Source organism: Canis aureus, chromosome 19 (assembly GCF_053574225.1).
Source record: "Canis aureus isolate CA01 chromosome 19, VMU_Caureus_v.1.0, whole genome shotgun sequence".
Lineage (NCBI taxonomy): Eukaryota > Metazoa > Chordata > Mammalia > Carnivora > Canidae > Canis > Canis aureus.
This window is the reverse complement of record NC_135629.1, coordinates 15,810,046-15,824,466: the sequence shown is the minus strand read 5'-3', so window position 1 is coordinate 15,824,466 and position 14,421 is coordinate 15,810,046. Positions and strand designations below refer to the sequence as shown.

Below are 14,421 nucleotides of genomic sequence, written 5' to 3'. Positions count from 1 at the left end.
GATTTTCTTCCCCGTTGTGTTGCCCATTCATGGTCCATATATTTTTGTCATTTTAACTCTTCGTCCTGAAGCTCTGCAATCATTTCTGAGTTTTATGGATCACTGCACAGATATTCTGGTGGTGTGCTATTAATCCTTCTCCGACCATACGGCCGTTTTACCAAGGCTTTGGGATGATATTTAGCTGTTACTGTGGAGCTTCCTACTGGAATCTAGACAGAAGGAGGGCGGGAGAGGTCAGGGGATAGGTAAACATAAATCAGGTTTGTGCAAACAAGCATGATGAATGCTAGTTCCCAAAGTGCTCTGCCTTTTGTCAAACTTATATATAAGGAGAGAGGGCTGTGTGGCGTGAATGATGAATCATAAAATTGCTCCCTGGTGAAAGAGCAAGTATAGAAACTACTGCAGTAACACGGTAGCTTGGATACATCATAGGGCTTGGGAATACAGAATGAAAAACAATGGTATCTGTATCAGCCTGAATGAAATGACACAGAGAGGAGGGCAGTGTCCCTAACTGGGAAAACCAGATCAGTCAAAGGGAGGTGAACGTGGAGAAGCGAACTAACATACGGTACATCTAGGATTCTTACCAAAGACCCACAAATATTAAAAAAATAAAATAGGGCAGCCCGGGTGGCTCAGCGGTTTAGCGCCACCCTCAGCCCAGGACCTGATCCTGGAGACCCGGGATCAAGTCCCATGTCAGGCTCGCCGCATGGGGCCTGCTTCTCCCTCTGCCTGTGTCTCTGCCTCTCTCTCTCCTCTCTGTGTATTCTCGTGAATAAATAAGTAAAATCTTTAAAAAAATAAAAATAATAAAATAGTCAATTCTGTGTTCATTAACCTTTAGCTGAAATTTTGCAGTTTTTAAAATTATGAATGTAGATAATAATGGAATTATGATATTACTGTGGTTTTACAACTAGTAGAAATCAATGATTTACTTGTTTTGACAGTAGTTAGAAATATCTTAAAACAATGCTTATGCATTCACTACTTTGAAATTTCAAGTTATTATGTTCACCACTAGAAATACATATATTATTTTATCATAAAAGTTTAAGATGTTTTTCAAGAGATTTTATTTATTTTATTTTTTTAAAGATTTTATTTATTTATTCATGAGAGACGGAGAGAGAGAGAGAGGCAGAGACACAGGCAGAGGGAGAAGCAGGCTCCATGCGGGGAGCCTGATGTGGGACTCGATCCCAGGACTCCAGGACCACACCCCGGGCCAAAGGCAGGCGCTAAACTGCTGAGCCACCCAGGGATCCCCAATTTTATTTATTTTAGAGAGAAAGAGTGCATGTGTATGTGGGAAGGGAGAGCAGGGGAGATGCAGAGACAGAAGAAGAGGGAGAAAATCGCAAGCACGTTCCATGCTAATCATGGAGCCCAACACAGGGGCTCTGTCTCATGACCCTGAGATCATTACCTGAGCCAAAACCAAGATGTGGACGTTTAACCAACTGAGCCACCCAGGCGTCCCTAAAATGTTTTTATAATCATATTTCAGTATTTGTAATTCTGTGTATGCTATTTTATGCCTAAAGTCTGTTATTCTGAAAAAGCAATGGGTTTCACCAGAGTAAGAAAAGGGCCCATGGTACAAAAAAGCTTTATGCAGGAGATGTTAATTTTAGGTGAGGTCTGGATTTCTAAGGATTTAATCTTAAAACTTATTTGAGAAAACAAAAGTTCTACTTTGATATATTCACTATGTACATGTTGCTACAAGTCCGCACCTAACATGAATAAAAAGTAATTTGTGGAATAAGGTCTTCCTTTGACTTGTCAAACTTTGCAACCCCCAGATGCCAATCCAGGAACATACTATGATTTTCAGAATAACCATGCTAATCCATCCTCCTACTAACCTTTATTGTACAGATATGATTTCTATTGTAGGTAAGAGTCCTGGCTCTAGAATTGGAATTCTTGAACCAGTTTTAGCTAAACAACTTCATTAGATGTGTCATCCTGGGTATATTGTTTTACCTTTCTAAGCCAGTGTTCTCATCTATAAAAATGGGACTAATAGCAGTACCTAACTTACAGAGTTTCAAAGAGGACTAAATTAAAGAATGCACTTAGAACATTAAAATAGTTACAAATACAGTATAAGTACTTAATACACAATCACCAGTATTGTATTCAGTACTGTAATTCTGTATTTAATAAGAATTATGGTTTACCACCATCTACAGCCTCCAAAAATGTAGCAGGTCCCTAAAAATCCAGGCATCTCAGCTGGATAGATGGACGCTCTAAGAACAGACTTCCAGGATTCAGAGTACCAGGGTATAAAATCATGTGATGATTTATCATATAATGAAACTACATTCTATTTTAGAATTTGTTTCAGTGAATATTGGGTATGTGTATAGAGAATAACAATAAAATATACTAATATCATTATAATTAACTTTTAAATTCTCAGAGTACTCTGTGATCTCAAGCTCTCCTCCCTTCAGAAGTAACCACTATCCTGAATTTTGTTGATTATTCCATTACTTGCTTTAGTAGTTTTATCCCATATATCTCCTAATAAATATAAACTTTATATGAATTAAGTCCTAATGAAACTTATGGCTTGTTTTTTTTTCACTCAGTTCATCTATGCTGTTACAATTGGCTACCATTCATTTTATTTTCCCCTTTCTGTCATTTTTCACTGAATGTATATACCAAAATTTATTATTCATTTACTACTGATTGCCTTTTTTTGCTATTATCAATAACACTGCTATGACTATTGTTATACATGTTCCCCGACTTTAAGAAAAAGAATCAAAAAAAGAAAAAGAAAAAGAATCATTGAGTTGTGAGTGTCCTCAGCTTCCCCAGATAATTCAAAATTGTTTTTCGAAGGACTGTTCTAATTTATATTCCTACCAGCAGTGTCTAATTGTATCAGTTCCTTCACATTCATGCCAGCACTTGATGTTGTCAGACTTTTTCATGTTGTCAGTCTATCAAATTTGAAATGCTATCTCAGTGTGATTTGATTTTGCAGTTTTTATTTTCAAGTCTTTATTGACCATCCAGTTCTCTTCTGTAAGTTGCTTGTTCACATCATTTGACAGGATTATTTGTACTCTTCTTAGTTTGAAGAAATTCAATATATTCTGGACACTATCCTTCATATATAATTTTTTCTTGTCTTATTTTTCTTCCATTTGGTTGCTTACCTTTTTACTTATTTGCAATCTTTGAGTAGCAGACATACTTAATTTTAATATATTGGGAACCTCTTAAGCATTTCCGTTATTATTATGCTTTCTGTCTTATATAAAAAAATTGGAGTCTACTCTCCCTAACAGTAAATGGATCAAATAAAAACCATTGCATCACTTAAGAGGGAAAATGATGACCCAAAAGAAGAAGGAAGAGTTGTTTTGATTTGAAAGTGGTTCTTTTAACATTTTCTATGTATGGCTACACTGGAAAATTATTTGTTTATCATTAAGATTATTAAGACAGAGTCTTTAGTAAACAAAATTTTAATGTACACCTCTAATCTTTTTCTTCAAATGTCCTAGATAATAGAGATATAAAAATTGTTACAAGAAGTAAGCAGTGTATCTGAGATTCTACTTTTCACATTGACTATGCACTTCTCACATTTACGTCGACTCTAGGAAGTGATTCAGGATAATACTTAGAACTGTATCTATATTTCCATTTATCATCTTAGTTATTGATATGTTCCTAATCAGTCTACACTTGGTCCCCAAATCTGCTTATCTACTTATATAATTGGGTTTGTGCCTCATCTTCCCACTAGTCTGAACATACTATTGAGGTAGAATCTAGCCATCCTGGTTTGGCTGAGCAGGAGGGCAGCTTCTGGGTTTGCAGGCCTTGCAGGACTAAACACAAGCCCCAGCAGCTAGAACAAGTTGGCCATCCTACTTTAGGGGCAAGAAGTATATATATTACGTCTTTGTATGTTGTTGCAACTCTTTTCACAGAATTTGTGCATAGTCAGTAGTTTAAAAATATGTTTTGCATAAAATTGGGAGGTGCTCAGTTCTGACCTGGATTTTGCTAAGTCTAACAAGTTATGCTTCTTTCCTAGCATATCATTTCATTAAGCTATCATTTTTCTTAATCATTTTTCTTAATGTTTAATCTTTTTTCTTTAATTTGTTGACATTAGAGTAGCAATAGGGTTTGTTTGCCAACAAGGTCTGTCATCCATATGAGTGATGTTGCCTGTAGCCATCATGTATTTTTTTCATTTTCAGAAATATATCACAGTTTTCTAATTAAAATTATTTTATTATGAATCATAAGATTAGCAGCTTAATTAGCATCTTGCAAACTTTAATTGAAGATATTTAGTTTTTATATCATCAAGTATCTCGCCTTAAAATCATAAAAGTTGTAGTTGTCAAGTTTTCTGTCATTATTGAATTATCCTGAAGGTGACACTTTTGTATACACGTTTATTAGGGATTTGCTTCATGGTATAATTTGAGAGGTGGCTGAAATGGCTTCTGTAGTAAAACTATCTATTCTTTTAACCTAGTGCATACCGTAAACTCCATCAGTCTTCACCCATTCAATTTGTAAACCTTGTTCTACCCTAAAATGTGTATGTGTATGTGTGTGAGTATGCCTTGAGGACACTCAGCATTTTAAGACAGTGTGGATCAGTATTCTTTTTAGCATGAAATAGCTCATCAGCTTAGATGAGGGGGTATTTGGAAAAAAAAACAAAACTGTGAGACATCAACACAGAAGCAGATAGGACAGATGGCCAATGCACATTTGGGTGTAGGGCACCTTAAGAGAAATGGCTCTACAGACTAACTTTGCTATTCCATAATGCTCTCGTAGGCCAAAAAAAGAAGAAAGTCTTTAAAGGGTTTAATTCCTGGGAATATTTTCCACTCCAGATATAATGCAATGGATATCTGATGTGGTTTTGTGCCAATCTAAGTGACTATTGAGAGATTTCCAAATTTCTCTGATTGCCATCAGTAGGCAATGAATAAGTGGGATTTTTTTCCTCTAGTTGCCTTTATCAGTGTCAGTGAAATGAGAAAAAGGCTCTCTATTTTTCCAAATTGGAAAGAAATCAGGTCTGAATCTTGAAAAATCAGTTGAACATCCTTCAACCTGTAGTTCCATGTCTGATTTGTAGAGAATGGTAACTGCCTTATTAAAGGGAAGCTTTTCTTCCCTTTAGTAATTCAAACTTGGACACACCAAAATGTCTTATTTTTAAAAAACCACAAAATAATTTTTCAACATTGTAATCATTTAGAAATAGACAAAATTAAAAAAAATTAAAGATTCAAAATATAATTTTTCCTTTTTTAAAATAAAGATTTTATTTATTCGTGAGTGACACAGAGAGAGAGGCAGAGATATAGGCAGAGGGAGAAGCAAGCTCCCCAAAGGGATTCCAAAACAGAACTCCATCCCAAGACCCTGGGATCACAACCTGAGCCAAACGCAGGCGCTCAACCACTGATCCATCCAGGTGCCCCAAAATAGAATTTTTCTGAGAAAATCTTCCCCAATTATGAACCCATTAGAGTAAGAATCCAATGACTGTTATGGTAGACCTTCAGAATAATTTAATTTGATCAAATATCATTAGCAATCATGAAATATGTCTTAAGAAAATGTAAGCAAGGGCACGTGGTTGGCTCAGTTGGTGGAGCATGTGACTCTTGATCTTGGAGTGGTGAGTTCAAGCCCCACATTGGGTGTAGAGATTACTTAAATAAGATTTTTTTTTAAATAAAAGAAAATGTAACTGAAATGTGTGTCTATCCTGGACTAAGTTGTGCCCCCCACTTAACATTGAATTCTTAACTCCTAAAGTGACTATGATTGTAGATACTGTCTTTAGAAAGGTGACTGAGGTTCAATGAGGTCATTAGGTAAAGCTCTAATCCAATAGGGCTGGTTTCGTTATAAGAAGAGGAAGAGACACAGAGGAATGGCCATGTGAGGACACAGAGGGAAGATGGCTGTTGACAACCCAAAGAGAAAGTTTTCACCAGAAACCTCTGTACATACCTGTATCTTGAATTTCCAGCCTCCCAAACTATAAGAAAATAAATTTCTGTTGTTTAAGCCACACAGTGTGTGATACTTTTGTTATGGCACTTCTAGCAGAGTAATATAAAATCTAATTTGAAAACAGATAGTTTTTAACTACTCCCATTTTCTCAGGATAGGTTATCACTGCTTAATCTCTAGGTTAGATTTTCTTTCTTCTAATAAAGACCTTTAACCTTAGTTCTTTCCATCCCAGGTTCACAGACTGACTTCTGGTCTTCACTGTAGGTACTCCAGCCTAGAAGGCTGGTCCCAAGACTTTTTAAGTTTAGTAAAAGCAGAAGGCCCAGACCAAGACTCTTTGGTCTGATACTGTTCATGCTTCCTTTAGGCCTAAAACATGCCTCTAGGTTTTTGTCATCCTTCAAACAAATTAACTCCATAATATTTCATGCCTGCTTGAGCTGATGCTATGGGTTTCTTGTTTGTTTGTTTTTTCTTTGTTTCGTTTACTTAAAGGGTGAACTTGTGGATTGTTACAGAGTCTCATGATACATAATTGGGATCAAATTATGCTACAAACTCGTATTTATTCATGGAAAATCTTCATTCCCCTAAAATATTCAATATGAGATTTTCCCCCTGTGTTTCTCTTTAAGATAACTTTTGCTTTCCGGTAAGTAATATTTTATGTTTACCTGGGATAGACGAGCTGGAGCCTTGGGCCAAATGTGGCCCACCACCAGATTTTATGAGTAAAGTTTTATTGGAATAGAACTACACTTATCAGTTTATGTTTTCTATGGCTGCTATTATACTACATAATGACAGAATTGAGACATTTCAAAAGAGGATAAATGACATGAACCTAAAATACTTGTTCCCTATATATTTGTTTGTATGTTACTAAAACATTTATTATCTATAAAATATTTACTTTGAGGGCAGTGTTTGCTGACTCATGCTATACACTGACTTCCCTGACTGACCTTACTAGTATATAAATTATAAGTACTGCTGAGAAAGTGTACCTTAATATTGTGAAATCTTTTTTGTTAAATTAATATATCTGCATTTATCAAGGAGTATGTTTATGTGTGTGTGTATTTATTATGGGTTAACCAAGTTACAAAAGGTGCTTTCTTTTTTTCTTGCATTCCCAATCCGATCTCATTTGTATTGGCTGAGGTGGGAGTAGGTAAAGTTTAACAGGTAAAGTTTTTAATTTCTTCTCCAGAAATTAATTAAGTATTGACATTGTTTTCTGAGAGTAATGGCTCTCATGCAGTATTTGATGCTTTATTTCTACATTTGTTATTACTCACTGTTAGGAAGCCAATGTTACTAGGTCAGGAAATTAGCTTAGAGGAAAGAAAAAAAAAGGCAAGCAGTTACTCTAAGTTTAAAATCCATACAGTGTGATGCGTTATTGTAATGAATACTTAGTTTTGAAAGACTTCATTTATTATGTAATAGCAAAATGCAGTTAGCAGAATCCCTCTGTCAGTGAACCTTACAAATGTAGTAATCCCCAGAGATTAGTTGGTTGTTCATATGCACTATAAAAAGGGAGCAAATTTGACACTAAAAACAACATAAAATCCAGTAAAAACAAAATATCCTATGAGTTATCTTGTGCTATAGAAGACCTGTTATTCTTTGAGAGCCTGAATTTGGTCACTCCTTTTCATCATCTGGTTCTTATACTGGTTTTGGTGACTTAATCATAGTTTTGATAATATTACAGGTACTATAGTAAGGGCTTCACCTATAAATAATTCAATTTTTATTTAATCCAAGGAGATTTAACTCAGATGTAGGTAGAGGAAATACAATTCAAACTAAATGTACAAGAATCAAAACTTTGTGCTATATTTAAAACTCATCTCATTCTTATTCAACTATATTATGTTTACCTTCTCTCTTAATCTGTAATCTCATAAAAGACAGACTATATTTTATTAATTGCTTAGTTCCCCATAGTAGTTATCAGGTGCATTTCTTACACAGTGCAATTTGATCTCATTCAGTTTTATTTTTAAAACTGTTCAGGGACACCTGAGTGGCTCAGCAGTTGAGCTTCTGCCTTTGGCTCAGGGCGTGATCCTGGTCTGGGGAGCAAGTCCTGTATCTGGCTTCCTGCAAAGAGCCTGCCTCTCTCTCCCTGTTTCTGCCTCTCTCTCTCTGAGTCTCTCATGAATAAATAAATAAAATCTTTAAAAATAATAATGAATAAATAAATAAAACTGTTCAGAGACAAAATTACTTTTCAGAACCTTTTAGGAGAGGGCCATGTTGAAGACTGATATATTGCCTCTAGCTAAATTCACCATTTCTGAATTCCCCATAACACTGGGAAAAAACTGCTGTTGAACATTAAATGAAGTCTTTTTCTTATCCTCAGGGGCCATTTGTATAAAATATGCCCCTTTGCACACCAGAATCATGCTCAGCATGGTATTTTTTTAATTTTTTAAAAAGATTTTATTTATTTATTCATGATAGACATAGAGAGGCAGAGACACAAGCAGAGGGAGAAGCAGGCTCTATGCTGGGAGCCAGATGTGGGACTCGATCCCAGGTCTCCAGGATCAGGCCCTGGGCCAAAGGCAGGCGCTAAACCGCTGAACCACCCAGGGTGGTATTGAATGGCACATAGAGCTCAAGGGTTACTCAGAGAACTTCAGGCTTATGCCACTCTTAGACTCACCAGAGTACAGACATTGAGAACATTCTGAGCAGGATTACCCTGTGAGCTATTGGGGTGGAATTTAATTCCTGTAAATTAAATTCAATAAGAGTAACTTCTCAAGTTTTTTTTTTTTTTTTTTTTTTTTTAAGCATTTGTTCTGGACCAAACAAGCTGCACGCATTTACCAAGTGAGCAAGGTATATTACCATCATCTTTATTTTGAGGATGAGAAAGCTGAGAAGCAGAACAGTTGAGGAAATTGTCAGAGGTCACTCTGCCAAGGAGTGCCAAAAATCAAGATTTAAACAGCACAAATGCTCTTAACCACCATCCTGTGCTACCTTGCAATCAGTATAGATTGATGACTGGAAACGTACAAGTAATAAGAACTATATTTACTTTAACCTTGTACCAATATCTAGCTTTTGTTTCAGGTTGGTTTTTTAAATTATTAATGTCTACATTTATTGTTCCCATAGTCCAAAGAACAATGTAAGAAAGTGAAAGAATCAGTGAATCTGGTTGTAGAAACCTTAGCTGTAGCCACCTGCTATATTACACTGATCCAAGGGTGCTATTCACATAGAACACCGTGCAAATGGTGCTCTTATTCCAGAGTTGTGCAGAGCAATCAGTGCCCCAGCCTGCTTGCGAGTCATTGGATTTATAAAAAAATTTGTCTTTATTAAACAAAAAAATTATGTCTTTATCACGCTAGCTACATTCAGTGCTCTGCCTCCAAATTCTGCTCCTTGTCCATATCTAATACACAGGGATGTCAATAAATACGTTGACACATTTGTTATTGTCCAACTTAAGATTTCAGTTTGGTGAACTTCATGCCCATAAATATGTTTGTTTCTCATGTTTATACAGAAATCCAAGCTTGATTTCAGGATTAAATGCTTTGTGAAAATTCAGTGTATCTTTTTTAATTAGATGGGGATTTCTTCAAAGACTTCTTTTGTCTCTTTTGTAGTGTTAATAATGTAATCATAAAAATGGCTAATTCCAAATGTCATCCAAGTAATCACAGTAGTCTGCTGCCTGTAACAGTCTTTGTGAAAACAGAAACACTGTGTTTATAAACTTACTGACGTGAGGTTAATTCAGAGAGTCATTTGATCTTTAGCCCTTAACCTCAAAATCTACCTCCCTGTAAGAAGGAAAAGAAAAAGGAAAAAAGAATCTGCTCTGTCACTTGTCAGGAAATGAAAGGAAGAAATGGGATATACTCAGAGTAAAGTAATAAAGTGAGAACACAAATTTTCTCACTAAAGTGCCATTACCTTTAGACATTGTGATATTGTAGATAAAGAAATGCTTACCCAGTGTCTACAAATGATATCCTATCCCTTGCAATCATGAGAAGTGGACATAGTTGTCGGAAAATGACTTAAATTGTTTTCAAGTTCTTTGGAAGATCTCATGTAAATTCATTAGTAACTCTGGGACCATCTACTATGCATTTAAGTAATGAAAAATGTATTAGTTTCACTACACAAATGTATTAGCTTCCACTCTGTAGTTAAATGAAAAATGTATTAGCTCTACATATAAATATATTAACATTCACTCTGTGGCATTTTTCTCGCAGACATTACTGCACTTGAACTAGTCTGTAATGCAAACACTGCTTAAAGTCTCAATGCTAGAGAATTGCACTTAAAAAAAATCTCTTAAGTAGCAAAAAATATTTGTGTCTGCAGTGATATTTGTTTATTATGGAAAATAAGCATTCCTTCCCAAGAAAATGCTGTTTCAGAACATATTTACCGCTTGTTTTGTATAAGATGTGAAAGAAGGATATTATTTTTAAGAATCTATAAATGATTACATACTTTGATCATTTGAATTTTTTTTATTCTGGAATTGGGGGATGAAGGCATTCTTTTTAGTGGAAAGACATGGCATGAGTCAATTATCGAAGGGATTTACTTTATGTAGTAACTTAATATATTCATCAGCAAGATATATCACTTTGCATTATCTGGAGAAAATTTTCTTTTTAATTTTCATGAATTTTATCTTTTTTGTTAAACCGTGTTGCTGTACTAAGTTTAGATGGAACGTTACCTACCTAACTATTCAGTGCCACCACAATGGATAACTTTTAGCATGCCTTCCTCTCCACATCTCCATGAAAAATAGCCTGTTATATTTGACGGGTTGATATAATCATCTCCAATGAAACATAAAAGTAAAGTTACAAAGTAAGTATGATATAACAGAATGTAATTTGAAATCAAAATATATTCTTCTAATTTTTCTGATTCACATTTTTATTTTTCTCCATTAATATTTTATACATGACTTACCTCCCATTAAACTATAGTTTGGAAATGAAGCATTTAATAACAAAAAAAGAGGTGCTGTGTATATTTACATACACATTTATGCATCCACACATAACTTTCATCCCATGTGTCTACTAGCATCTTCACGATGGGATAACTGGATCCCAATTCTCTGTTTTTGTTCTCTATTTGTTCTTGGAAGCTCCCACAATGGATGGTTTGAAAGTGCCCACAAAGGACTTGCTAGCTAGAGGGCCACCTAGCATCTACCCTGATCATTTCCTTCTCTGGTTTCTGGCCATGTTCAGAGCTTGCAAATTCTTTAATTTGATGAGAACTGCCACCACCCCTCAGGATAATGAGGACAAGAGAACTAACCCCAGATGTTCTGAGTACTTCCCATCATTAGTCATCAGAATGTATTGCATCCCCTCTCATCTGACTCCTCTCTTGCTGCTGAACAACATTGAATATGTCTATTTAACTTAGACATGGAAAGTAGGATATTGGTAGCCCGTTAGGGATTGCGCATTTTCCAGAAGTTTGAGACCCATAACCTGATAGTGATCTGCTAACCTCAAAAGAGAAGAAAAACCAGCAGTTGATTATATTTATGTATTAAATTATCTAAGTTAACCTGGAAATGAATTGTTTTATAAAATGAGAAAAAGTCTTTTGTAAAACCTTTTGTTATTGGGCAATTTCCAAACTCCCAAACCTAAACTCATACATGTTTTACTATTTTATACCTGCCCCCTACTCCTCAGATCAACAATGAAATCCAAACAAGCTTTTAAAATTCTTTTTTTTGTAATAATAAATTTATTTTTTATTTGTGTTCAATTTGCCAACATACATAATAATACCCAGTGCTCATCTCGCCAAGTGCCTCCCTCAGTGCCCGTCACCCATTCACCCCCACCCCCCGCCCTCCACCCTTCAACCACCCATAGTTCATTTCCCAGAGTTAGGAGTCTTCATGTTCTGTCTCCCTTTCTGCTATTTCCTACCCATTTCTTCTCCCTTCACTTCTATTCCCTTTCACTATTATTTATATTCCCCAAATAAATGAGACCATAAAATGTCCTTCTCTGATTGACTTATTTCACTCAGCATAATACCCTCCAGTTCCATCCACGTTGAAGCAAATGGTGGGTATTTGTCATTTCTAATGGCTGAGTAATATTCCATTGTATACATAAACCACATCTTCTTTATCCATTCATCTTTCGATGGACACCGAGGCTCCTTCCACAGTTTGGCTATTGTGGACATTGCTGCTATAAACACCAGGGTGCAGGTGTCCTGGAGTTTCATTGCATCTGTATCTTTGGGGTAAATCCCCAACAGTGCAATTGCTGGGTCGTAGGGCAGATCTATTTTTAACTCTTTGAGGAACCTCCACACAGTTTTCCAGAGTGGCTGCACCAGTTCACATTCCCACCAACAGTGCAAGAGGGTTTCCTTTTCTCCGCATCCTCTCCAACATTTGTTGTTTCCTGCCTTGTTAATTTTCCCCATTCTCACTGGTGTGAGGTGGTATCTCATTGTGGTTTTGATTTGTATTTCCCTGATGGCAAGTGATGCGGAGCATTTTCTCATGTGCGTGTTGGCCATGTCTATGTCTTCCTCTGTGAGATTTCTGTTCATGTCTTTGCCCATTTCATGATTGGATTGCTGGTTTCTTTGGTGTTGAGTTTAATAAGCTCTTTATAGATCTTGGAAACTAGCCCTTTATCTGATACATTTGCAAATATCTAAACAAGCTTTTAAAATTCTTTTTTTTTTTTTTTTTTTTTTTTTTTTTTTTTTTTTTTAGCAATGAGAAACAAAATTTATTGGGACCTTAAAGGATTTATAGGAATTCAAAGTTACACAACAAAGACTGGGTGTCACCAAAGATAGCACTCAATGGATGCTGCAGGACCATCTCACAGGGGTTGTTTGCCTTAGTGAATTCACCAGAATCCAGGCCATGGCCTTCAATTTTAGACGTCTACAGCCTGATCTTGGTTATATTCCAGAATTCATCCAAATTCAGGAGATGAAATTATGCTGATTATATCATAGGACTGGTGCAGGACATCAGAAAAAGCAGGGCAGCAGTGTCCATAATCTTCATTGTCCTCACTGGGTGAACCATTTTATGAATATACCAAGGAAATGGAGTCATTCTCCAATCCCTCTGAGACTGGTTTGCGATGTGAGAAGTATATTCTACTACTTCTCCGGAGGAGGAGGGTGCGACTTCAGTCCGGGTGATGCAGGAGAAGGTGCGGAGGGGAGAGGGTTACTACCTCCGTTGGGAGTTCCTTCCGGATAATCCCACCGTGGTGCTAGGAGGCAGCGCTTTTTTGGAGGCCTGGTTTCCCGCGTGTTTCCAGGAGGGAGCGTGGATCTCCCGGAGGCACAAGGTTGGTCCCCCATAAGGATTATAGGACTGGGCGTCAGCTCTCTCCAGTGGGCCCGGCGAGGCCGAGACCTGAGATGGCGGCGGGTCCCTTCCAGGCACAGAGCTTCAGCTTTTAAAATTCTAACAGAATCACAAGTACTAGGTTTTGAAGCATCAGATTTTATGAAGACCATTTTCTCTTTCATCCAAATGCATTTACTGCTGAAGGACAAAACAGTATTAACTCTCTCAAGGGCATTTGCTTTAGAATTAATAATCCTTCCCCATATATATCACTACATCAGTTTTTAATTATTTTAATACACAGCATAATTTCCATTTTCTTTATATTCACAGGATTAAAAATAAAGTTCATATACTAGTGTCCTCATTTGCTCTATTTCTAAAACAAGCAGAATATACACAATTTGGTTATTGCTATTATTCAGACTGTACAATGCAAGGGCCCTAAGAACCATGGTATCATCTCAGGATTGGTCCCTCCCTCAATGGGAGACATCACTAAACTTTGAAGCTGCCTCTCTTGTCAAACTCTCTTGGGATTTGCATTCATCCTCCTGCCTATTGCCTTCCTGCTTGTTCAAACTCCTATAAATCCCTGGTTCTTGGCCATTCTTTTGGAATCTTAACTACAGTTGTCCGCAGGCATGTGATAAAAGGCCTTTCCACCTGACCTCTGATGTCCTTCTAGACCTGTCATTTAATACCATGCTCACTCTTGCCTAAATACATTTCCTATACTTTTAGTCCCCAGTTACAGAAGTTGTCCTTAATGATTCTTTATCTGAATTTGATCACTAACCTACATGTTGGAATAGAAAAAGTCAGAATTTGAAAGGCATACTTGGAATCAAATACTACTGTACTTTTTAACTGTATGTATGACCTTGGAAAGATTGTCAGTCCCTCCATCTATAAATTCTGCTTGTACAGTAGAAGTAGATAAATGATAGATCTTTAATGAATTAGGTGTGTGAACTGTCAAGCATAGT

General features: G+C 36.4%; 2 protein-coding genes across 14 annotated transcripts in view; one reads left to right on the top strand and one right to left on the bottom strand.

Annotated features, from left to right (window-relative positions):
- The window catches only part of CNTN4 (contactin 4), a 927,650-nt gene that overhangs the window by 504,068 nt on the left and 409,161 nt on the right, over nucleotides 1-14,421 (top strand). The window lies entirely within an intron of this gene.
- LOC144291187 (negative regulator of P-body association) lies at nucleotides 12,839-13,530 on the bottom strand. The gene has a single exon (XM_077860871.1). It carries the CDS (start codon nucleotides 13,441-13,443, stop codon nucleotides 13,237-13,239), a length of 207 nt encoding a protein of 68 aa, XP_077716997.1. The 5' UTR covers nucleotides 13,444-13,530; the 3' UTR covers nucleotides 12,839-13,236.